The 23,200-nt window shown below is 57.9% G+C and overlaps 1 protein-coding gene across 3 annotated transcripts in view; it reads right to left on the bottom strand.

Annotated features, from left to right (window-relative positions):
* Positions 1-12,534: 12,534 nt before the first annotated feature.
* The window catches only part of FBLN2 (fibulin 2), an 88,536-nt gene continuing 77,870 nt past the window's right edge, over positions 12,535-23,200 (bottom strand). For 2 of the 3 annotated variants that reach the window (XM_070492554.1, XM_070492555.1), the window contains 4 exons: positions 21,629-21,745; positions 21,002-21,130; positions 16,013-16,136; positions 12,535-13,469 (listed from right to left, as the gene is read on the bottom strand). In XM_070492554.1, the coding sequence (XP_070348655.1) occupies positions 13,112-13,469; positions 16,013-16,136; positions 21,002-21,130; positions 21,629-21,745 (728 nt within the window). In that variant the 3' untranslated portion in view covers positions 12,535-13,111. Of the gene's footprint in view, positions 13,470-16,012; positions 16,137-21,001; positions 21,131-21,628; positions 21,746-22,616; positions 22,909-23,200 lie in introns of those variants that run through there. The other variant, XM_070492556.1, reaches the window with a different exon arrangement.

Genomic DNA, 23,200 nt, shown 5'->3' with positions numbered 1-23,200 from the left:
CCTTTCTGGAGGCAGCCTGAGAAAATGTGGCCAAAATAGGGGTGCAGACACCTGGCAACCAGCAGTTCACTCCTGGTTGTGCATCCAGAGAAGTCCTGAAATAGGCCCCAAGGGCACGAGGACGTTCACTGTGGCCGAGGCTGCAGGCTCAGTCCCCAGGGGCCGCCTGGGCGTCGTCACCCCGGAGGAATCCTGGGGGCGCCGGGAGGAGGGCTCCGCAGCCACAGACAGACGCGCACAGCAACAACTGCAACAGTGTAAAACGGTGCTGCGTGCAAAGCAATTCAGACGCCGAATGCCATCCATGAATAAGACCGTTAAGGAATTAAAAATATGTGCCCACGAGTGCAGGATGGGAGAACGGAGGACAGAGTGACGTCACACCGGAGCACCCTGGCAGACACAGCCCGGGGATCAAGTCCACATTGACAGTGATGTGTCACGGGCTGGCATGTTGATGCCTCTGTGGTCTTCCTCCCCAGAAACCCACTGTCCTGGTCTAATCCTGAGAAGGACACCAGGCAAACTCCAGTAGAGGGCAGCACACGCTCTTCCCGACCACTGATCCTTAACACGGCCACTGCCATCAAAATCAGGGAGAGTCCCAGAAACCCCACCGCCGGAGGAGCCGGGACCGGTGGGATGCTGGATGGGATCCTGGGACAGGAAAGGACAGTGGGTTAGAACTCAGGAGCTCTGAGTAAACTGTGGGCTTCCTTAATAATAATGTATCCATATTGGTTCGTTCACTGGGGCAAATGTATATAATCCCATAAGATGCTGGCAATAAAGGGAACTGCGGGTGGGGGACGAGGGAACTCCCTGTCCTATCTTTGCACCTTTTCTATAAATCTGAAAGTATTCTAAAATTAAGTTTATCAAAAATAAAACACTCACACTAAACCACAGTAGCCATTTTCTAAAGCTCTTCCCAGCAGAGATGCACACCTAAGACGTGAGGCAGGCGGCCTGGGGGGCAGTGTGGGGATCTTGACCCAGACCCCGGGGATAGGGGTGTACGTGAGTCCCAGCCCTTTGCCCCGGGTCTGAACGCCAACCCAGCAGACAGGCCAGCGGCCCCAGGCGCTCCTCACATGGCACTCTGTGCGCAGACACAGAGGCCGTCCCTTGTGGGTCCCAGGAGGGGGGCCCAGGTGCCATGATGGTGAGCATCGGCACAGACCCTCCACTGCGGGGGGCCGTCTCTAGATGGTTCCAGGCTGGCTCTGCCCAGAGAGGGCAGGAGGGCTGTCTGAGGCCGGACCCCACAGGTACCAGGAAGGTCTCAGGAGGGGAGGCCAGTGGGACTAGCCCTGTGTTTGTGTTCGGGGGGGGGGGGCGCTGTGCTCCACCTGACACAGGGCCACAAACGCTGCCCCCACCCAGGCCTGGAGAGCAGAATGCATGCAGAGGGGCAGAAAGCGTGGACATTAGCATGACTGTCGCAGTTCTGGTTAAGAGGGGTCAGTGAACGTGTTCCGTCTGATGAGTGAGTCCTTGGCTTGCCCCCCGAGATGAGGAAGAGAGGGGCCTGGACATCAGACGGGGCTGGAGTGAAAGACTTCTGTCCAAGGGCCCCGCTCCCAAGGTGCTGATGTCCCCAAAGGAATCGACTCCTGCAGGGGCCTGTCCTCACCCCAGAGTCCATCTTGCAGGGCCAGCCCTCAGCCTGTAGTCCACTCTCCAGACTGCAGCCAGGGGGCGTTTGTAAAATGCCAAACTGGCCCGTCACCACTCCTCAGTGCTTCAGCAGCTCCCCGGTGCCCGCAGATGAGATCAGGAGATCAGAGTCCGATCTGAGGCCGCCGCCCCGGCCTGACCCCGTCCCGCCTCCCTCCCCACCCTCCAATGGCACCCTTCATGGCAGACTTCTCCCAGCCCAGAAGCTTTGCACACACTGTTCCCTCTGCCTGGCAGGCCCTTCCCCACTGGTTACTGCATTCTGTTGGACTTTTCCTGTTGCATTTGTCAGAAAACTCAACCAAACTAGCTTAGCCAGAAAAGAAAGTAACGGCAGGAAATTCAAAGGTTGCGTGGCCTCAGGCCCAGCACGGTTCCGGCTGGTGCTGCTGTCAGCACCGTCGACCGCCAGCTCTCCATTCTGCCTTCAGCCTCACCGTCCACCTGCAGCAACATGCGGGCGGCAGCTCCAAGCCTGAGAGCCCCTCAGGTTCAAGGTCAGGGGCCAAGAGTGCCACCTCCACCCCCGTATTCCCAGCAAAGGTCCCACAGCACCTCATCACCTCGGATTGATCAGAGCCACTCGTGGACCAACCCCGGAAGGCGGGAGACACAGTGCGGAGCAGCTCAGGCCCGTGCATGTGGACTCCAGCGTGCAGGGGGGAAATGCCCAAACAGAAAGGGGGTGCCTGTGCTCAGAGAGGGGCACTAGATGCGGTGCTGGAGAGGCGCAGGCGTCCTCCACGGCCCGGCCTCTGGCCTCCCAGCCCCTTATGCCTTCCTCCCCTTTGTGGACTCTTAAACTCTCACACAGCCACCGGAGGCACTGCCAGCACGGTCAGGGCAGTCCAGGTCGAGGAGCTCTGAGGACGTGAGATGAGGCTCCGCATGGGTGGAGCACCCCACACCCATGTCCACTGCAGGGAGAGAGGAGACACGAGCCCCAGAGCCCCTCGTGCCTTCATCCCTGGATGCTTCTCCATGAGGCCGGTTTCAAGCTAAGCTTGCTTCCTTTCTTGTGGGGTCGTAAGAATGGCAGGAAGTGGGCCGGACACAATCCAACCTCCTCATTGTTTGCTCCAAGCCCCGGATGGCGTGGCAGGCGCACCAGCCAGCTCCTTCCTCACCGGGTCACAGGGGCTCCCAACTTCTCGGCCCCCACTTCCCTCCACGACTCAGCCCTGCGCACTCGGGGTCTGCCAGTGCTAATACCCCCTCCCGGAGCCGATCTCCCCACAGGCTGCTTAGTGTGAGAGCGAAAATCAACCTCAACGGGCTCACACGGAAGGTGGGCCACAGGCCTGCGTAGCCCGAACCCCGGAGGAGAGCTGGTCTCTCTCCCGGCCGCTGGAATCTTCCTGCTCAGGTCAGTTTGCAGCTGAGACAAGGTCCCAGAGCCAACACTGTCTCTGCGGCAGGATTCACGTGTGTGTGTGAACTCAGCTCTTTCTAAATGCAGCTGCCAAGCCGGGACCAACGAGGCAGGACTTCATTAGGGGGATGCCGTGAGGGAAAAGGGGGGCAGTCTGGGCGAGGCTGGGGGCATTCTGACCCGAGGAAGGAGCCGTCCATCCGCCTAAGGACAGTTCAGCAGCCCGTCAGGAGCCCTCAACCCACAGCCGCCGTCGGGGGAGCCCCGTGTCTGCCAGGAAGGGGCTGCCTCGGTCTCCCTTGGTGCGCAGCGTCCAGCCGGGCATCCCGTGGGTCCTCGGTCAGCCTGCCCCGTGGCCAGAGGTCTGCCAGGGCGTCCTCACCGTGCCCACGTCTCCACGCAGGGGCTGGGGGCCACCTCTCTGAGAGGAAAACCCAGCACAGCGGGTGAGTGAATGACCCGCAGCTCCTGCAGCTGCACTTGGCCAAGGGGCACCCACGGGCACTCGTCCTCGCCCCTCCACCGTCAGCCGTCCCCTCACCCTTGGCCGCCGCCTTTTTGGGTGTTGAGGGCTCACCTGCAGGTTGACCTAAACCTTGGTGCTGAGGGATCTTTGGTGGTTTGATATTTGACACCTTGACAGTTGTGGCCGTCTGTCTGGGGTTGCGACATGTGTCTGTTTACAGGTACGGTAGGGCCAGAGCCCCCGAGAGCCCCCGAGGTCCCCTCATCTTCCTCCCTGCCCACAGTGGGCCAAAGCAGCCCTGCCCCCTGCTGACCAGGGGCAGTCACCCCGTGGGCACGGGGACATCTCCTCACCTACTAGTCCAGGCACAACGAGACCCAGAGCCGGGGCAGCGGCTGACACGTGTAGGTCAGCGGGACCCTTGCTGTTTCCCTGGGAAGAGTGTGCCCCCTTTGCGGACCAGGACCTCCAACCCTGAGGAGTCCGGACTTGTAGCGACAGAAAAACAAAACCACCCAGCGGCCCCTGGAGTGACGGCAAGTGGGGCCACTCCCGCCTCCAGCTCGTGGACGCGGACAGCTTGTCCGTCCCTTGGGAGAGAGCTGCGTGTGGGATTCAGCACGCGGCACCCCAAAGGGCGGCACCCCATCGTTCCAGAGCGTTTCCCTCAAGCTGGCACTCGGGCCGCGCCTTTAGAAGGCCGTCCCCGCGCTCTGTGAGGCCGGCCGCCCCGGGTCGTGTGGTGTGTGCACAGCCAGGGATCCCCAGGGCACGGGCCGGTGAGCTCTTTAACTGTGGAGCGGGCCCCCGGTCAGACGCTGTGCTGTGCTGCATGTCCCCAGATAGGGCTTCTTGCTCAGTAGGCGTCTATCCCAAGATGGAGGGGCCAACCTTTGCTACCAAGCGGCCAGTTGGTCTCCTCAAGGAGGAGCGACGTACTGGGGCTCAGAGTTCATTCCTGTCACATTCAGAGGCACCACGACCTCCATTGGTGTGCTCATCTGGGGTGGCTGGTGATGAAGACTAACATCACCTGGCTGAACCATTTTGTCCACTTGGTTGGTCCAATGCTCTTCCCTGGGAGATGCTCACTCGTGGGCATTAATATGCAAAACAGGCTTCTTTGCCCTTGCACCCACTCCCGCCTCTCCACCCATGGCCTCTACCCAGACTCCTGTCTCCAGTCATCCCACCCTTTTCTTTCTAGGCCTGTGAGCAGATGGCACGTCACTGGCCACTACCCAGAAATCTGCATATATTCCCGCCTTGAGCCACCTCTCCTTCCACACGAGGTGGATGACCGGAGCGCTGCTCACAGTGCCACCCTCTGGACAGAGGTTCCCTCCCGGCGGTCTTTCAAGGTCACTTCCGGATGTGGCTGTCATCCAGGTGCCGTCCGTTTCCAACTTGCACCTGTGCCAAGCTGACCCATTCATGAACCAAACTTGGGCGTCTTTTCCTCTTTCCACTGGTGGTAGAGAATCCTCCACATGGCACAGGGGACAGGCCTGCTGCGCCTGCTGTGAGTGACACAAGGGTCTGTGCCACCTGCTCACAGAGGCTCCTCACACCTCTGGTCCTGTTCAGGCTCCATCCTGGATGCACTGTTTTCATCTTATGATGGACTGCAATGGGCACACGCAACTTTCTGCCTTGGTGAGTCTGGCGGACCCAGCTTCTAGCAGACAGTTCCAGGTGCATGGCCACTTGGTGCCTATGGTCATGGGTTCAATCTCCTTGAGGGCCCAGTAACATGGCGTATGTACACTGTCTCTCAAAGGGTGGACGGCACAGCCCTGCTCGGGGGTCCCAGGGCCTGCCCTGTGTGTCCCTGTGGGGTTCGCCACAAGCTCCCACCGCACCCTTTGCCACCACTGCCGCTTCCACACCGTTAGGTCTGTGTTTGGCCTGAGGGCAGGGCTGTTCGTGTCTCCTCTGGCCCAGAGGCAGGGCCCTTCCCTGCTCCAGCCCCACTCAGAGCCAGTCGCCTTCTGGGACTGCCCAAGTTGGCCGCCTTTCTTGTCAGGCCGCTAACAGCCACCCTGGCAGGGAGTTTGCCACATCCCCCGGGTTCCTTGCCAGGGTGTTAAATCCTGTGCCCCGAGAAAGAGCCCCCAAGTCAATGCAGTCGTGTTGACCCAGACTTTCATCCTGGCTCTGCACATCAGGCACCCTCAAGATCCAGTCACAGGAGACTTCCCTGGCTCTTGTCAGTGTCTGTCAGCTAATTCTTGCAATTCCTGGGTGTAGAGTCTCCTTCCTTCCTTATCAAGCCCAGCGCAGCTCCTGTCAGGTTATGCTGGGAGTAACCCTAGTTATCAGTCTGGCCGCCAGGAGAGGAGCTGAGGGCAGCTCTCGAGAGGGCATCTGCTCCCTTGCTGGGGAGCGGCTCCTACGGCAGCATCTTCCAGCACAGCAGGGCTAGCTCCTACCGCAAGAGCGCAGGTCTCCTCTGCGCCCCAGAGGGTCTCCTTCCTTTTCAGGACCCAGTTTTTCCATTCCAAGGCCCTTAACTTCCCATGACAGACGTAGGCTGAGCAACCAAATGTCCCTGGAGCTCCGTGACTCTCGCCATCAGGCCTTCAGCCTGCCGTCCAGCTCTGTCTGCCCTTCCGCTGCAGGAGACAGGTGTTTCTTTGTGAGCTGCCGCTGAGGCCCCTGCCTCCCACCCTCAGCAGTCACCTGCCTGTTAACAGCTCCAAGTCTCTCCTCATCTCTGCAGCCAATACAGCTTGGCAGTAACCAGCCAATTCTGCCGTCTTTGTCAGCATTGTTCCCTCACAGTTTTCAAATGCCTGCGTCGTTGCACCTGCCACGGCATCCCCACCAGGACATGCTCTCATGTCACCACTGGGGAAATCCTTAGCAACTGTGCTGCTCCTTTGTTCCAGGAACTTTGAGTGCTCCAGCTACCAACCAGGTCCCACACAAACTGGACACAAAGGCTCAGGTGAGCTTCCCTGGTGGGTGGTCCTCCACATGAATAATCACACCTGGAGGCTGGAGGCTGGAGGAGGGAAGCCCGCCCAGGGCGCCCGGGGTGGGGGGGCGGGGGGGCAGAACCAGGAACTCCACCTGTGGAAGCCTCCTGACTCTGCCCTGCGTGCCTCTGTCCTTGGCTGGTTTGGATTTGCATCCTTTCACTATAATAAAACTATAAACACGAGTGCAGCACTTTCTTGAGTTCTGTGAGTTGTTCTGGTGAATTACTGAATCTGAGGGTGGTCATGGGACCTCTGAATCTGCAGCCAGCCTAGTCCGAAGTGAGGGGGATCCTGGGAACCCCCAAACTCGTGTCAGAATAATGTGTGATGGTTAATTTTGTGTGTCACCTCGACTGGATCGTAGGGTCCTCAGATATTTGGCCAAACATTATTTCTGAGTGTATCTGTGAGGGTATTTCCATAAGAAGTTAACATTTGAATTGGGGGATTCAGTAAAGTGGTTTGCCTCCTTAAAGTGATGGCATCGTCCAGTCTGTTGAAGGCCTAAATGGAACAAAATGGCAGAGGAAGGAAGCGTTCAGCCCCTCCTGCCTGACTGTCTGAGCTGGCCCTCACTCATCTGCCCTTGGTGCTCCTTGATCTCAAATCTCCAGACTCAGACTAGAATCTACATCATCGGTTGCCCTGGTCCTCAGGCCTTCAGACTCACTCTGAACTACACCACCAGCTCTCCTGGGTCTCCGGCTTGCAGACAGCAGACTGTGGGACTTCTCAGCCCCCATAATCATATAAGCCAATTCCTTATAATAAATATCTTCATATATATATATAAAATCTCCTACTGGCTTTGTTTCCCTAGAAACTCTGACTGATACATAAGGGCAGTCTTGTGGGGATTACTCCTTAAACTGTGAAATTTGCCAAACTTGGTGTCAGAAGTGGGATTCACTTACCGACCCTGACTCACAAAGCATACGGTTTGGGAAGAGAAATGATGAGAGAGTAGGGGGGTAAGGAATCTTTGCTTCCCTGGCAGCCACAGGGGCAAACACAGTATAAAAAGGCAGCAATGCTGCAAGCAGTTACTGGAGGCAAAAGTTCCCAACGGTGTTTAGAAATAATGACTCCAACTTCCGAGGAGTGAGCTCACTGGATGTATAAGGAAATGCAAAGTAACAAGAAAAAAGCAAAATACACCATCACTCAGTTATTTTTATCTATAATAGCTAAAATGAAAGTAAGGGAGAGTGTTTGAGCGGATCCTCATGCTGGACCAAGATTCTGGTCAGTGTGAACTACAGTCCCCAGCCCGGGGGCCCCTGCCACAGGAGCATGTCGGGGCAGATCCTGACGCGGGGCCACAGGAGATTCTGGTTGGCCTGAGGTACAGCTACGGCCTCAGAGCCTCCTCCTTAGGGAAAACGTACCCCGAGACAACAGCAAAGGTTAGAATGATACATGAGAAAATGGGCAATACACAGGCGGAAGGCAGGAGAGAGCCATGGGGCTCATCCCAGCGGGGCAGAAATCTTTAACCAGTAATTAGGAAATGGGACGAATAAATTAGACATCTACGAAGTCAAACCACGGGTCTTAATGCAGCACGCTCAGAAGCTGGGTGGACTGATGGAGCCCCTACCAGTCCCCCAACATTGAAGGCCCTTTAAAAATCTGCCTTATTCACTCCAGTTTGGAGGAACTGAAAAAGCTGGAGGCCTAAGATGGCAACGAGAAATCTGACCTCGAACTGCCTGAGGTGATGGTTGAGAGGAGTAATCGAGGCTGACCCGCAGTTAGAGACTCAAAGCCATGTGCACACAAACGGAGAAAACGGCGGGGCCGGAGAAGGGACTTTCCTGGGGCTCCTTTTATGGGAGCCCAGTGTACTGTGATCCCTGAGCTGGTAAAGTCCTAGTGGGGCTACGGTTAGATGGCTGATGGGATTAAGGCGAATGTTCAGATGAAAACGGGAATGTCTGAACGGACCCTCTGTGAGGGGGCCGCATCGCCTTTACCTGAACTGATTATGAGGATGGATATTGCGTCTGGTGGGGAGCACTTCCCCTACCCAGCTGTAAAACAGAAGGCTTGAAGCTCCGTCCTGCTGGCAAGATTGACTGGACACATTCGATAAACAACTGGTGGATAAAACGTGAGAGGACCAGCACCCGGTCAGCTGATTTGGATTTGGGAGGATATACATTCCACACCTGGCAACACTGCTAGCTCCTATCGACAAAACTGCTCAGGAGACGCCCTCGCGTCCTTACGTAGCCTGTGCACCACCCAGAAGTGACCGCTGGGATCTGGGACCCTACATTTTCTATTTGAGAGACAACTGCTGGCTGGATATTGGACGTCGATTGAAACTGCCCTTCTGACTGAAGGCCATAAAGTCATCTTGAAACCTGAAAGGCCCATAGTGTCTCAGGTGATGTGGGGGAAACACACTAAGGGGAGGGCAGTGTCCAGAAGAGTTCCATAACAAAATGGATGTGGCTTGTGCGGGAACATGCCATCAGGGGAGGGGACTGTTAAGAGGTACTCAGCGCAATCACAAGCAGGGAGCTTTGACCCCTATGGCCAATTTTGGAATCACCTGAGCTTGCACCTGAAGGGCTGCCAGATCCTTGAGTCACTGGGTGATGCCCTAGAAAAGCTCTTGACTGACCAACACAGAGCCGCATGGTTGATGGGCGGCAGTTTCCAGGTTTACGGAAGCACCCTGTTGGAGAGGCTGCTCCTCTGCAGGGAGAAGGTAAAGCAGACCAGCTCAGCGGGCGGGGCTGCACGCTGTTTGCTCCCACGTGCAGTTTCTCACTGGCTCATGGGTGGTGGCCAATGGCCTGGCTCTGTGGTCAGCCAGAGGGGCCGTGAAAACCTGGCCTATTAAAGGGATGCCTATATGGGCACATCCTATGGGGACCTGAGGGACAGGTGTCGATGCCCATCAGAAGAACCCCCTGCTCGGATCAGAAAGTGGCTGGAATTGGCCAGTAGGGATCCTGGTGTGCTCCTCTGCGGTGGCCACCTGGGTCCATGAAATGGTGGATACTGGGGGGCTGCAGCAGTGCAGGGACGGGTTAAATGTGGACATATTCCTCTCACACCCTCCAAGGCAGGATATGTCAACAAGAACTGTTCTGTCAACCAGAGACAAAAACTGTAGATGGCTATGGGGCAGAACAAATTCCCCCAGGGGAAGGCCCCGCCCACAGCTGGCAGGTGGGACCGATGTGGAAGCCCCAGGAAGCCACAAGGGGTCCTGACAGGAAGAGACATTTACTCTGGAACGGGCTTTGGGTTCCCAGCCTGGGGTGGATGCGAATGCTCAAGCCACGACAGGGGTAGGGGCACCAGAGAGAGTGTGCCAATTTGGGCCACCAAATCCTATTTGTTCAGATCCAGGAAAACACATCGCAGCCCATAGTGTCCGGCAGTGGGCAGAGGGACATCCTCCTTGGGGCAATGGTTGGGGAGAGAATTAGATGGGCAATTGAAACACTGCTTGTCTAAAATGGGGTGGGGAGACAAACACGAGGCTGGCTTTCACACCTTCATGAGAGTCACCGGCCAGATTCCTGTGCTTTTCTAGGTGACCTGGGGAAGGGCGGGTGCTGTTATGACTACACAATTCCTCCCACAGGGGGAGGATGCTGGTGTGACTGCACTTTTTCCTTTTTTTCCCTCATCATCTCAACTTTCTTTTTTCCTACCCAATGTCGTGGTCCCAGGAGCAAGGCTGTCACTGTGGGGGTGGGAAGCAGGGATGATTCCTAAGGAAGAAACTGTAACTAGTCTTTTAAACCTTGACGTCAGAGTTCCTAAGGGCTCGATGGGGTGGATGCTGCCTTCACTCCATCTGGAAAAATAGAGACTGACAGTGAATAAAGGTGTACCGCCTACATTGAGATGGCCCACTCGTCTGTCTCTGTCACCCCGTAGGAACGGGCGTGGACTGACGCAGAGGCACTTGCCAGACTGATATTGCTGCCTGCAAGCCAGACCAGCACAGCGACCCAACCTTACCTCCCTGCCCAAGATGCACAAATTGGAGTCAAAGGGAGAAAAAGCACCGTGGCTGAGGGTAAAGGAATGAACGGGTTACGCAATGCGGGGGATCCACCATTACATTAGTGTCTCAAGAGAGGCTTGGAGAGAGACCACACTGTCTCTGAGCTGGACTGGACCAGATGTCCGAAGGGTGAAGCCAAGCCCACTCCTGCTTTCGGAACCTGACAAGGTTGATGAAAGCTGCGAACCTGAGTGGCCTTGCCCCGGGAGACACTCCGTCACATGACAGACGGACTACTGATGACCAAGTGGGGCTCCAGGCTTGTTTTCTGGGTTCAGCCACCTACTGCCGTGTGGAATAGCACTGGCCTTGTCGGTAAGGTTCTAATACTGACACCGATGACCAAATGTGCTGGACAGAGTGACAGCCTCCTCAGAAGGTATACGGAGGGACAACAGCCAGCCTGAGAAAGAACCGGATTGAGCTAACCATTAGCTGACTTCTAAGCTAACTTGTTCTGCACACGTTTATCCTAAGGTACAAAGAGCAGTGGATCAGGAGGCGAACAACAATACTAAATGCAGATGCCCAAATAGGATCACTCTGCTCTAAGAAAGCCTCGGCCAGAGGCCAGGGGTCAGAGTGCACCTTACCTGGAGACAGGCCTGGGAGGGGAGCTCTCGGCCCCTGGAACGTCCTGACCGAGGAGTGTCTGGGCCTAGGGTGCTGGACGCTGGGCAGTCTAATACTGCAATTTATGACAGAGGGTCCGGGCCGTGCCGTAGCAATTTTGACCTCCAGGAGGGACCAGACACTCAAGGTCAACCATGCTGGCAGTACGGTCAAGCTCCGGGAAAAATGCTGGACACCCAAAGCTCCGTGGTTGGCAAGACTCTGTGTGAACTGTCACTTGTCACACCAGGAGAGTGACGCATCCTGAGACAGAGAAGCCGGCGTTCTGACCCCTCCTGGTCTCTGCCCTGCGCATCACTCCCCTTAGATGAGATTAATTTGTCTTCTTTCATTGTAATAAAACTGTCATCGCAAGGGTAGCACTTTCCTGAGTCGTTCAGGTGAATTAACAAACCTGAGGGTGATCGTGGGGATCCCCAAATTTGCAGCCAACTGGCAGGAAGTGACGGGAGTCCTGGGGAGCCCCAGCTCGTGTCTGGAGTCTGAAGTGAGGGCGGTCTTGCAGGGACTGTTCCCTCAAACCGTAGCTTGCCAGACTCTTTGCCAGCACGGCATTCTAGAATCACTGAAACTTGGAAACTCTAAGGTCAGAAGGAAGATTGTTGTTTCCTAAGAGCAGCTGGGTGAGCCGGTGTCGGGCCAGACGCTCCGCAGGCGCGGCTCACCCTTCGGCATGGCGGCCTTCGAGGAAGGGCTGCAGGTACCCCATCCACTGCCAGGCCGATGAAACCCGGGGAGTGACGACACCTGCCCGAGGTCCCACGGGGAGGAAGCCGTGAGCGGGGGTAGCAGCCAGGACTGCGAAGGAGCAGGCCAGCTGCTGCCAGCCAGGTGCTGCCCCCCTCCCTCACTGGTGTCCCCAACCCGCCTCTTGGGGGGAAGTCGGTTCCCTGCCCAGTAAGTGATTATGCCCAACAGAGCTGCTAGCTCCGGTTTTCCTAAAAACCAGAGAAACCTAAGGAACAGAGACAGCTGGGCCAGTGAGAAGGAAGTCCTCGCGTCTGCCACACCCCTGGGGACGGAGCCAGGGAGCAGGGAGGGGAGAAAAGGCCCCAACAGGCTGTTCGGTGGGCCCCCCACAGCAGGCTTCTGGCCACAGGTTTCGAGGGTGGCTCATACCTGCTGTTAAAAGGTTTTAAATCCTCACATCTTAAAACTGGGAGATTTTGCATCAAAACGTAGTTTGGGAACATGCCTCGAAGAATGACAACATCTGGCCATCAGGCCCGGGCCCTCGAAGACACACGCTGCCACTCTGCCTCAGTCCCCAAGAGGCCCTCTTCTCTCCATTTTTGATCACCATGCAGGGAACCGGTGACAGCCAGACCCCACCGTCAGACTCAAACACTTCACAAAAGGGGGCTTTTCTTTTTTCACTTTTTTACTTATAACCCTTTTGTACTATTTGAGTATTTTTGCAATGTATGTGTACTACTTTCATAATTAAACAAAAAAAACCTATAAAATGATTTTTTCAAAAAGTAAAGAACTAATCACAGTGGAACATGAAAATGACTATCAACTTTGGGGTCAGGTCATCCAGTTGAGTCCAAAAGCCCCAACGTGGTCGCTGTCTTTCCAGTCTTCGGTCACGGTCCATCCAGCCTTTGGTCCTCCGACGCCACCACAGGGCACCCGCGGTGACCTTGAATTGCCCTCAAAGCTTCCCCACACCTCCCACTGCCAACCTCCCTCCCGCGGGGCGGGGCGTAGGAGAGGCCCGGGAACCGAGTCAGCAAAATTAAGTTAATTTACAGAGTTTTAGTAAAATCCGCCACAATTACCCGCGCCCCCCGCCCCCCCAGCCCGCCCCGCCCCACCCCGCCCCACCCCACGCTGCAGTGAGCGGCCAGGGAAAGAAGTGTGGGTGGGCGGGGCCAGGACCGGCGGGAGGACCCCGGAGCCGCAGCCCCCCGCAAGGCTCTCGCACAGGCAGGTCCTCACACGGCGAAGGTGGTGAAGAAGACGTGCATCTTGGCCAGGAAGGTGGTGACGGAGCCCTGCCGCCAGAGCTTCATCTCGACGTCCAGGGCGAAGTCCCGGGGCTCGCGCACCGCCCGCTGCAGGTAGACGACGCCCGTGTAGGCGTTGAGCCGCCGCGTGCCGAAGTAGCCCTCCTCGTTGCCCTTGGTGATGGTCAGGGCGATGGTGTCCCCCGCGAAGGCGGGCACGGGGCTGATGCGGAAGATGTTGGCGGGCACCAGGAAGCCGGTCTGGAAGTTGAGCTGGTAATAGGTGATGCGCGCCGGCGAGCTCTGGCACTCCACGAAGTCGTGGCACGTGGTGCGCTCGCACTTCCTGCGGGACGCACGGGGCGTGGTCAGCAGGGGGTCTGGCCTCCACCCCGGCTGTCCCACCGCTGACGTGCGCTCACCGCCCCGCCCCGCCCGTCCCCCCACCCGACGTGGTGCTGGCCTTGGCCAGCAGGCTCGAGGGCGGGCTGGCCCCGGCTTAACTGCCAGCTCTACCCTCAGGAGCCCCGGCAGCCTCTGCTAAGTCACCTTACGTCTCTGGGCCTCAGTTTCCTGTCTGTGAGCTGGGTTAACAGCCTTATGGTTGCACCGAGAGGGTGGGGCGAGTGTATAAAACAATGAGGCTTACAGGGCGTGGCAGGTTGTGGCAGGGCATTCACCCATGTGCTCCCCCCCCACCCTTACCTTCCTCTTTATTTTTTGTTGTACTTGCACACTGCTCGTTTACATGGAGTCCCTGGCCACGGTGTTTTGATTGTTTTACTTTTCAGGTTCCCTTTCTTCCATTACTCAAACCTGCTTCCGAGCCCTTTCCTCTTCTGACTCAGGATGGCCTGCCCTGTCCCAGGTAGGAGCCACTCCATGGAGCGGGCCCTCGGCACCTGGAGCTCTGAGTCACGCCTGCTCCCCAGGAAGCCTGGAGACTCGGCCACACTAGATGACGACGACGAGAGAACCCCCACCAAACCCCACAGCGGGCCCAGGCCTCAATTTCTAAGCACAGCAACAATCTGGTCTCTTCTTGGCCCTCTGAGCCACTGTCATCGCCATCATTAAATCACTGTCTGAAAGCTCACTGCTTCCAAAATGAGCCGCTGCTCAGGCACCAGGCTCTGCAGCTCCGGACGGAGGGCGGGCGGGCAGGCAGATGGCCCAGACGGCGCGCGGGCAGCACGCAGCCACGTGGGGGCCAGGGCGGCACCCGCAACACGGAGCCCTGGCACAGCACGCATGCCATGCCAGGCACTGTGCCAAACACACGTCATGTTTTTGCTCATCTAATGCTCACACCCACCCTCGGAGGTGACGCCACTATCATCCCGTGTTGCCGACAGGGCAGGTGAGACCCAGAGAAGGGAGGTCACCTGCCCAGAGTCACCCAGACATACTCACCTAACACACGTGTTAGGTGTCCCAACACACGTGCATGTGGACAGGCCTCGGGCAGCGTGTGTAATAGTGAAAAATGGCAAACAGCCAGCAGGGCAGCCAGTGAATAAATGACGGGCACATCCATGCTGGGAAATACGGTGCAGCCATTAAAACGAGGCAGGCTGTGCGCACGGACGTGAGAGAGCTACGTGGCACAGGAGCACATTTTGAATAACCTCGTGCTGTCCCGTGGACGGCAGGGAGGAGGGACCCAGCCCAGCGTCAGCAGCCCTGTGATTTGTCTTAGGGAGGGGCAAGAACTTTGCTTTGCACACTTTTACTATTTGAATGGTTTTTTCTTTGTTTAAACTTTTTGTTTCTCGTTTCAGATTTTTTTCTTCTTCTCCCCAAAGCCCCTCAGTATAGTTGTATATATGGAGAGAGAGTTGTATATATATATATATAGTTGTAAATTCTAGTTGTAAGTTCATGTGGCTCTGCTATGTGGGACGCTGGTGAGCAGTGCCATGTCCGCACCCAGGATCCAAACTGGGGAAACCCTGGGCTGCTAAAGCGGAGCGCGCGAACTTAACCACCTGGCCATGGGCCAGCCCCAAGTTTGAATGTTTTTATAAGCATGTATCAGTTTTGCAATTTTAAAAATTTAAATCTGGAAAATATTTTACAAAGTAAAATAAAGTGGGAAACTGTATTATAGAAAAAACAACAGTACTTTGAGAAAATGTACGTTTAGTAAAGAAAGGACAGGAAATAGGGAAAATGCCAAGAGGCATCAATACGGAGTGTGGTCACCTGCCAGCCCCATGTCCTACCTCCTGGTGGTCACCCCTGCCTTGGGGAACCTCCCCAGGAGTGTGGGACTGTAGCCAGGGGCAGAAGTGATGGTATGTCACTTCCAAGATTAGGTTAGGAAGGACTGTCACTGGCTCTCTCAATGGCCCGAGCCGGGAGAAGCCACGTCACAAGCAGCCCCAGGGAGAGGCCCACGCGGCGAGGAGCTGAGGCCTCCCACCCAGAGCCACGTGGGGGCCCAGGATCCTGCAGCCCCAGCAAAGCCTTCAGACGATGCGGGCCGTGAGACCCTGGGCCAGGATCACCGGCTGAGCTGCTCCTGGGGTCCTGTCCCCCTGAGACTGTGCGAGATGGTAACTGTGTGCCAAGGTAAGGAGCTAGGTGTTGGGATGGTGTGTTGCACAGCAATAAATAACTAATGCGTTGTGTGTGCATGTGTGTGTATGTATGTGTGAGAGAGAGAGAGAGAGTTTCTGGGAGGCTTCTTCCCTCCCTCCTCTCTCCTCCAAACGCTCTGCAAGGCGCTCGGGTGCACCATTTGTGGTCAGTTTGACCACACACCTGGCAGTGGACCTGTGAAGAGCAGGAGGCAGGGAAGGCAGGGGCCGCCGGTCCCTGGGCCTCTCCTCTGGGCAGCCCGGGATGGGGGCAGGGTCCCGGCCTGAGGCCAGGCGGGGCACTCACGTTTCAGAGACTCGGACGTAGTTGGGGGGACACTCGAAGCGCAGGCAGCGGAAGCCGCCCGGGATGTTGTGGCAGGTCTCAGCCTCGGAGCAGTTGTGGGTGCCCAGTGCACACTCGTCCAGGTCTGTGGGGAGGGGAAGAGATGAAGGGGGGCTCCCCCCAGCTGGCGACCCTGCTCTGAACCACCCCAGCCGCCCTGGAGGCCTGGGTCTTGGTGCAGCTGGTCCCGACGGTGAGAAGAGTTCACGTGCCACCGGGCACCATGCACCCCATCTCACCCGCTCCGCCCAGCAGCCGGGCGTTGCTCTCAAATGCACATCATCTTATGTCATGTCCTCTGAGGGCTTCCCACCCCGCCTCCCAGAATGAAAACCCAAGTCCTTCCATGGCCACCACACCCCACAGCACAGGGCATCCTTGCCCGTCTCTGAGTCCCTCTCCTTCCACTTGGGCTGCAGTCTTGCTGGACCCCCTTGGGCTGCCCCTGACCCTTATCCCACATCAGGGCCTTTGCACATGCTGCTCCCACTGCTGGAACACCTTCCCACATCTTTTCACGGCTGGTTCCTTCTTATCTCTCAGGTCTCAGCTCAGGGTGACCCCCTGCAAGACACCCTCCCTGACCACCTCACAGTGGTCCCCTCCCTGCTCACCCACCACCCCATCCCACTGTATTTCCCTCGTCCTGCTTGTCCTGCTGGGAAACACACCTAAGTGACTTTGTCTGCTCTGTTCCCACCCTCTCCCTCCTCAACGTGAGCTCTGGGAGGGCGGGGGCATGTGTCTTTCCCATCCCGAGGTGTCCCCTGCACACAGCAGAGTGCCTGGCCCAGAGCGGGCACTCCACACGTACTGCTGGATGGAAGTGTGAGACCCATCACCGCCACAGACAGACTCCAAGATGCACAGCTGTGAATGCCCCCTGTAAACTGCATGGACGTGCTCACGCTTCCTGTGCACACTCAGAAACAGGCACCTGGGCCAGCACACGCATATGCTCAAGCACACAAGCACAGACATGCACACACAGGAGGTCTGGATAAACAGCTCTCACGAAAGCTCAGAGCAGCATGGGGTGGCGAGTGTGTGACCCACAGGCAACCTGTCAGATGAGAGAGCAAATCTGTGGCTTCCACAGACCCCTCCTGCGAGGACGGGCCTCTCGGCTCAGAGGGCAGCCCCTGGGCGGGGGCGGCAGGGTGTCTATCCCGAGCTGGAACACCTCAGGTTCTGTTCTCCACTCCTCCACTCTGAGCCAGTCAGCGACTTCTCGCTCCATCCTCAAGCCAGCCCTGTCGAGGAAGGGTCACCAGAGAGGGGCACAGCCTTCCTCAAGGTCACAGAGTCAGCAGGGCAGCTGGGGCTGGAGGCTAAGTGTGCCTGATGGCAAAATCTAGGGTCCACTCACGATGCGAAGCTGACTGCTAACAAAAGCAACCACAAGACGAGAGTAATGTAACAGCCACCTGCATCCCGGGGTCCCCACCTGACGTCCATTCGATGCTCAGGCACTCTGTACTCATTACCTCGTTTATCCTCACATCCCCGCGAGGCAGGAATGGGTGTCACCTCCAACCCACGGACGTGCCCAGGGTCGCACCACGGCAGCAGGACAGAGCAGGGCTCAAGCCCCGGCCTGCTCTAGACTCCGGGCTGCTGGCCACCACACTGCTCAGCAGCACAGCAGCTCACATTCCTCCACCTCTCCCAGCCTCACTCTCCTCCTATGCAAGATGGGTCATGATCCCAATCTCCCAGGGTGGAGCAAAGGCGAGTGGGAGAAGACAAGGCAGGAGGCCAGAGCCCATGGGGCCAGGATGGGCGCGGTCCTCATCCTGCTGATGGGTCATTAATTGAATCCACACAGAGGGAGGGAGGGCCTCCTGCTCCTTGCCCTGTGCCCCGGGGCCGCCCACTCTGGTGAGCAGGAAGTCCTGGCCCTGGAGCCTGGGCGGGGCTGGGGAGGACCACGGTGGGGGCTGCAGCTTGCCGTGTGCCCCCGGCAGCCCTGAGGGAGATGCCCAGAAGCGGTGGGAAGGAGGGCCAAGGGTCAGCAGCTGCAGCCTGGCCCCACCAAGCTCACAGGAAGCTCTTGCAAGACTTCCCTTCAACCCTGGGGTCCCTGCCCCTCAGTGCTGCCAGGCCCCTGATGTCCACGGGGCCCTCGACCCTGCAGCCTCTCCTGGAGAGCTCAGGCGAAGGGAGAGCCAAACAAGGCCATCCACCCAGGGGGTGTCATCGCAACCTAGCCTGAGACAGCAAGGCGCCAGGCACAACTCAAACATGCAGAAACAGAGGACAGCGCAGACACTGCAGAAGCAGAGAGACGCTGCAGAACACAGGCCCCGGAAAGAGGCCCCAAGGGCTTCTGAAAGAACTGAGAAGATGCTCATAAGTCAGTAAGGAGGACTGATTGCTAAAAGCTAGCTCTTCCTGAGTGGGTGCTGCGAGGGCTTTACACACATTAAAAAAAAAGAGAACTCAGAATTATTTCCCGCATAAACTTAGCCAGTATCATACAGTGTATGTATGTGTGTACCTGTGTGTGAGTACACACGTATGTGTCCATGTATGTGTGTGCAAGTACCGGCACAAGGACAGACCAGAAGGAAACAGGTCCAGAGGCAGCAGCTGCCTCTCAGTTCAGCCGTGTGTGCGAACGTCCACCCAGCACCCATCCTGTGCCGGGCACACGCCACATGCTGGGGAACGGTCACAGCCCTCCGTGAAGCCTATGTCCCAGGAAACGTGGCCCAGTGTGAATTCCTTCATATTCTTCTGTCCCTTTTTCTGCTATTAAAGAGGGCAGGATGCTAACGTGAGACACTAATGGGCGCATTTTGTTCTTTTGTGGCCATCGCCCATTGGAGCCGGGAGGCCCAAGTCAGAACAGGACAGGGAGCGCCAAGGGGGCAACCTCCTAGCTCTGAAGGGCAGTGGCCGCAGACGCAGGTACCACAGGTGGCTCAGGAAGTGGACATGAGCAGCAGAACCAGCATCGCACTCGGCCCTTGTCCACCCCGTGAGAGCAGAGGCTCCTCCAGCAGGAGGACCCGGAGAGAAAGCAAGGCCTCTCCTGTGCCGTGGGGCCTCTCCTCGCCCGACCCCTGGGGCGGGGGGGTGCTGGTGATGGAGCAGGGACCCGAGAGAGGGGCTGGGCCTCACCAGTTCTTGTGCACCTTGGGGAGGTGGGCTGCAGGGTGGGCTCTGAGGGGGCACAAGGGCAGCCACCCCGGAAGAGGATGCAGAGAGCAGGAGGTGGGGGTGGGCGGGTGTTGAGTGGTCCTGGGGCTGGAGAACCCTGGATGTCAGATGTGCCGGCAGCCAGTGCAGAGCAGGCGTGTGCCTGCACCCAGGGAGCCCTCTCTGGTGGCACACAGGCACACGAGGACATTTGAGCACTCTGCAGGCCCCGGTGCCAGCGTGGGCCGGAGGGAGGGGTCAGGGACAGACGTCCTGAACGTAAACAGGTTTTCAACCTAGAGCCCCTTCAAGAGCAAAAAGCCCCTGCAGCGTGTGGCTGAGCCTCCTCAGCTCTCCGAGCCGCACCCGGGAGGAACAGGGCCTCAGCCAGAGCAGGATGCAGTCTAGGAACGTGAAGCCGTGTTTCCCGCACAGCTCAGTTTATGGTGGGTAAAACCCTTACCGTTTACAGAGTCCATCCTGATTGTGTTTAAACTAAACATTAGCAGAGGGCTTTGCAGCCGTGGAGACCCGGGGCGGCCTCTGTGGCCCGGCAGGCCGCCAAGTCAATGATTTACCAGGTCCCACTCAGGGCCTTCTAATTTATTATTTTTTCACATCAAGCTACAGGAAGGAATCCCCTTGCACTGGGGCTAAGTACACACACTCACGGGAACAGTCCTCACGGGCACAGCACACTCTGGTTGACTCCAGGTCCATGCCACCCTACCCGGCCAACCCTATTTTCTGGTCTACACTAGTGAAAAAGAAAACAAAAACAGCTGGCAGAGATCTCACATGATCCCAGGGTCCATTTACCAGCAGTGACCCCCAGGCCGTAGACACTGGTCTAACTCCATACCTTTCTGGGCACAGCTCTGACCCCTGGACCCCCAGGAACACGAGGACCGGCCTTGATGGACCAAAGCTGCACCCCGGGAACCGCCGGCTCCCAGCCCCACCACCTGGGGAAGACGCTGTCATGCCAGCCAAGAGGAGGGCAGGCAGGCTGGGCTCCAAGCCGCTGAGGGGTCAGTTCTCAGGGGGCCACTGGTGCACCTCCTGTGTCCTGCCCAGGGGATTCCAGCCCCTCCACCTCACCCTGGGGGCTCTCCAGGCCCAGAACTTAGTGGCCTCAGTAACTCCTGATGGAACTGAACTTAGGATCACGACTCTCCAGCTTAGAGGGAAGATGAGATGTCACAGAACCTGGTTGCCACCCAGGGAAGTAGTCCCCTCAATTGCAAATTTAACAGGGGATGGCAGGTCCCCAGTGATGGGGCGCCCCTGCCTCCTGTGCAGCCCTTCCCAGCCCCACACGGCTCTGACTGGGATCACGTCTTTCTGCATGCAGGGCTGGGATGAGCCTCTCTGTGACTCCTGTCCCTACTCCTGGGGGTCCCGCCTCACTCTCGACGTCCACCGACCTGCCTGGCCCCCTGTCCCTGGATAGCATCGCTGACACCCGGGGACAGAGACTGGGACCCCTGAGGCTGCTCCTCTCCAGGGTCCTTACTGGACAGTCTCCTGCCTTTCAGAACCACCCCACAGGATCCCTCTCCTGCTCCCAGGGCAGGGACCTGAGCTGGGTGCAAACCTGGAAAATTCTAAGCTGGGCTGAGCAGCGGAAAGACTGTCACCTTCCTCATCCCAGGCATAGACTTTAGTTAATGTGGCCACCAGTGGAACTAGCCGTTCTGTGCTTATGCACTTGGTATCTCTAAGCACACAGCAAGCTCTGTGAGGCATTCTGTGCCTGATCGGAGCCTGCCTGAGGCCCTGGTGGGGCCGGGGCCCCTTGCTCACCCTTGCAGGACCTCCCGTTGGCCATCATGGTGTAGCCCCGCTCTGGGCATGCACACTGGTAGCTCCCTGGCACGTTGACACAGCGGAAGGTGCAGAGGATGCCGGCGCCCTGAATGCACTCGTCGATGTCTGCCGGAGAGAGGTTCAGCCCCTTGTGAACCCCTGGTACCCAGAGGGCCCAGCCACCGACTATCAGCCTGTCCTGGCCACAGCCATGGAGCCGGGGGGCCCATTTTACAGATGAGGACAACAGGGCTCAGAGAGGGGAAAGAGTTGCCCAAAGCCACAAGCAAAACAGGACTCCCATTCCAGTGCTCGCTCCCTGGGGCTGCTCCATAATTGCTACTATCAGCTATGGGCCTGTCAGGTACCAGCCATGGGCCTGGACAAGGTATTCCGTTTCATCCTTCACCCCCCACATTGTCACAGAGGAGGAGCCTAAGGCCAGACTTGGGAAGCATTTGTCCAAAGGCACGAAGTGAGGAAGTCACAGGGCCGCAGGTCGACTCCGACCTGACGCTAAAGCCTGTGGGTCCTGTGTGTCCCCAGCCCGGGAGGGGCTCTCTGGAAGCCTGGCGCACGGGGAAGGGGTGCCGCTCGGGAGGGCCCTGGGCAGGGGAGACGCACCTGTGCAGGTGTGCCCATCCTCGGCCAGCTGGTAGCCTTGGCGGCAGTAGCACTGGTAGGAGCCGTAGATGTTTGCGCACTCCTGGCTGCAGCGCTGGGCCTCACACTCATTCACGTCTGCGGGAAGACGGGCAGGGTCAGGGCTGAGGCCTCCCGGCCAGGGATGAGGACCAAGGTCCCAGCCCTCGAGAGCCTGATTTGCAGAGATCCAGCCTCCCCTTGGGGCCGCTGAGGAGTCGGAGGCCCAGAAAAGAGTGAGGAGCCCACCCGGGCAGGCAGCCGAGGGAGGGCCAGGTCTGGCTTGTTGGTGGGGGCCCGGCCTGCTGCTTGGAGGAGGCAGCCACAGGGTGGGCTCAGATGCCCTAGGGGGAGCCAGACGCTGCCCCCCGGGGCGTCCACAGCACCGGGCACAGACGGCTCTGCAAGGGGACCCCTAAGCACAAACAAGAACCTCCTCAGCGCTGAGCCTCACCTGCCTGCCCTGGTCCCCAGGGCTGGCACTGCATGGGGGGCCTGGGGGGCAGGAGCTGGCACGTGTGGAGTGTGGGCTGAACGATGGGTGAGTGAGTGAATGAATGAAGGGCCCACTCATGGCTTAGATGGAACATCCTCTAGACTCTGCCCCCTTGCCAGCTGGGTCTTGTCTTTCATTCATCCAACTGAGAACTGCTGAGCTCTCACAAGGTGCCAGGCCCACCCTGAACAGGGGACGGAGCCGTGAACAAGATGGACACAAACCTCCACTTCTGGAGGTGATGTTCACATGTGTGCTGGGGAAGAAGGTGGGAACTAGTTAAACGAGCAAGACAACTAGTATGTGAGAAAGCTGGACGTGCTGCAGAGAAAGAGCAGAGAACGGGGCAGGGAGCGAGGCAGAGAGCTGCTAGTTCTGCAGCCATGCAGGGTCTGGGGGAGCGCTGCAGGCAGAAGGCAGGGCAAGAGCGAGGGCCTGCCCGGGGGCGTGCCTCGTGCACTCAGGGAGCAACGAGCCCGCTGGTGCGCTCAGAGCAGAGGGAAAAGTGCCGGGGGAGTCAGGTCACACAGGGCCTTGTGGGCCACTGTCTGATCCGTGTCCAGATCCTCAGGACCTCACAGCACACAGGGTATTCTACAAAACGGCGCAGCGCATGGATCAACGAATGCACGTGTGAACAAATGAGTGCATGCGCAAATGAATGAATGCATGAATGAACGCATGCATGAGTGCACGAATAGCTTATCTCCTCTCCTGGGCTCTGAGCTCCTGGGGGCCAGGGACCACGCTGGTTTCATCTCTGTCTCTAACGTCCAGCCACAGGTGGAGAAGTAGCGAAGTGGCGTCCGGGAGGAAGTTAGGGGTGAAGGCACAAGGGCCAAGAAGGGAATGAATGGGTGACGACCACACGGTGACACCCGGAGGCAGAGGCTCCACCCCCACAGCTCCCTGCACGTGATCTGGCATGAAGGACGGGCTCGTAGGTGACACAACACAGAGGAAGGCGTGAATGAGAGTCAGAAGGTTTGCTTGGGAGCCTATCCAAGTGCCGTCTGAGGAAGCCAGGCCTGCTCACGCCGCCCTGCCCCTGGACTGGC

The sequence above is a fragment of the Equus asinus genome, chromosome 21, assembly GCF_041296235.1.
Source record: "Equus asinus isolate D_3611 breed Donkey chromosome 21, EquAss-T2T_v2, whole genome shotgun sequence".
NCBI classification, from domain to species: domain Eukaryota; kingdom Metazoa; phylum Chordata; class Mammalia; order Perissodactyla; family Equidae; genus Equus; species Equus asinus.
Note: the sequence above shows the minus strand (reverse complement) of the source record. Positions and strands in the feature narration are given on the sequence as shown.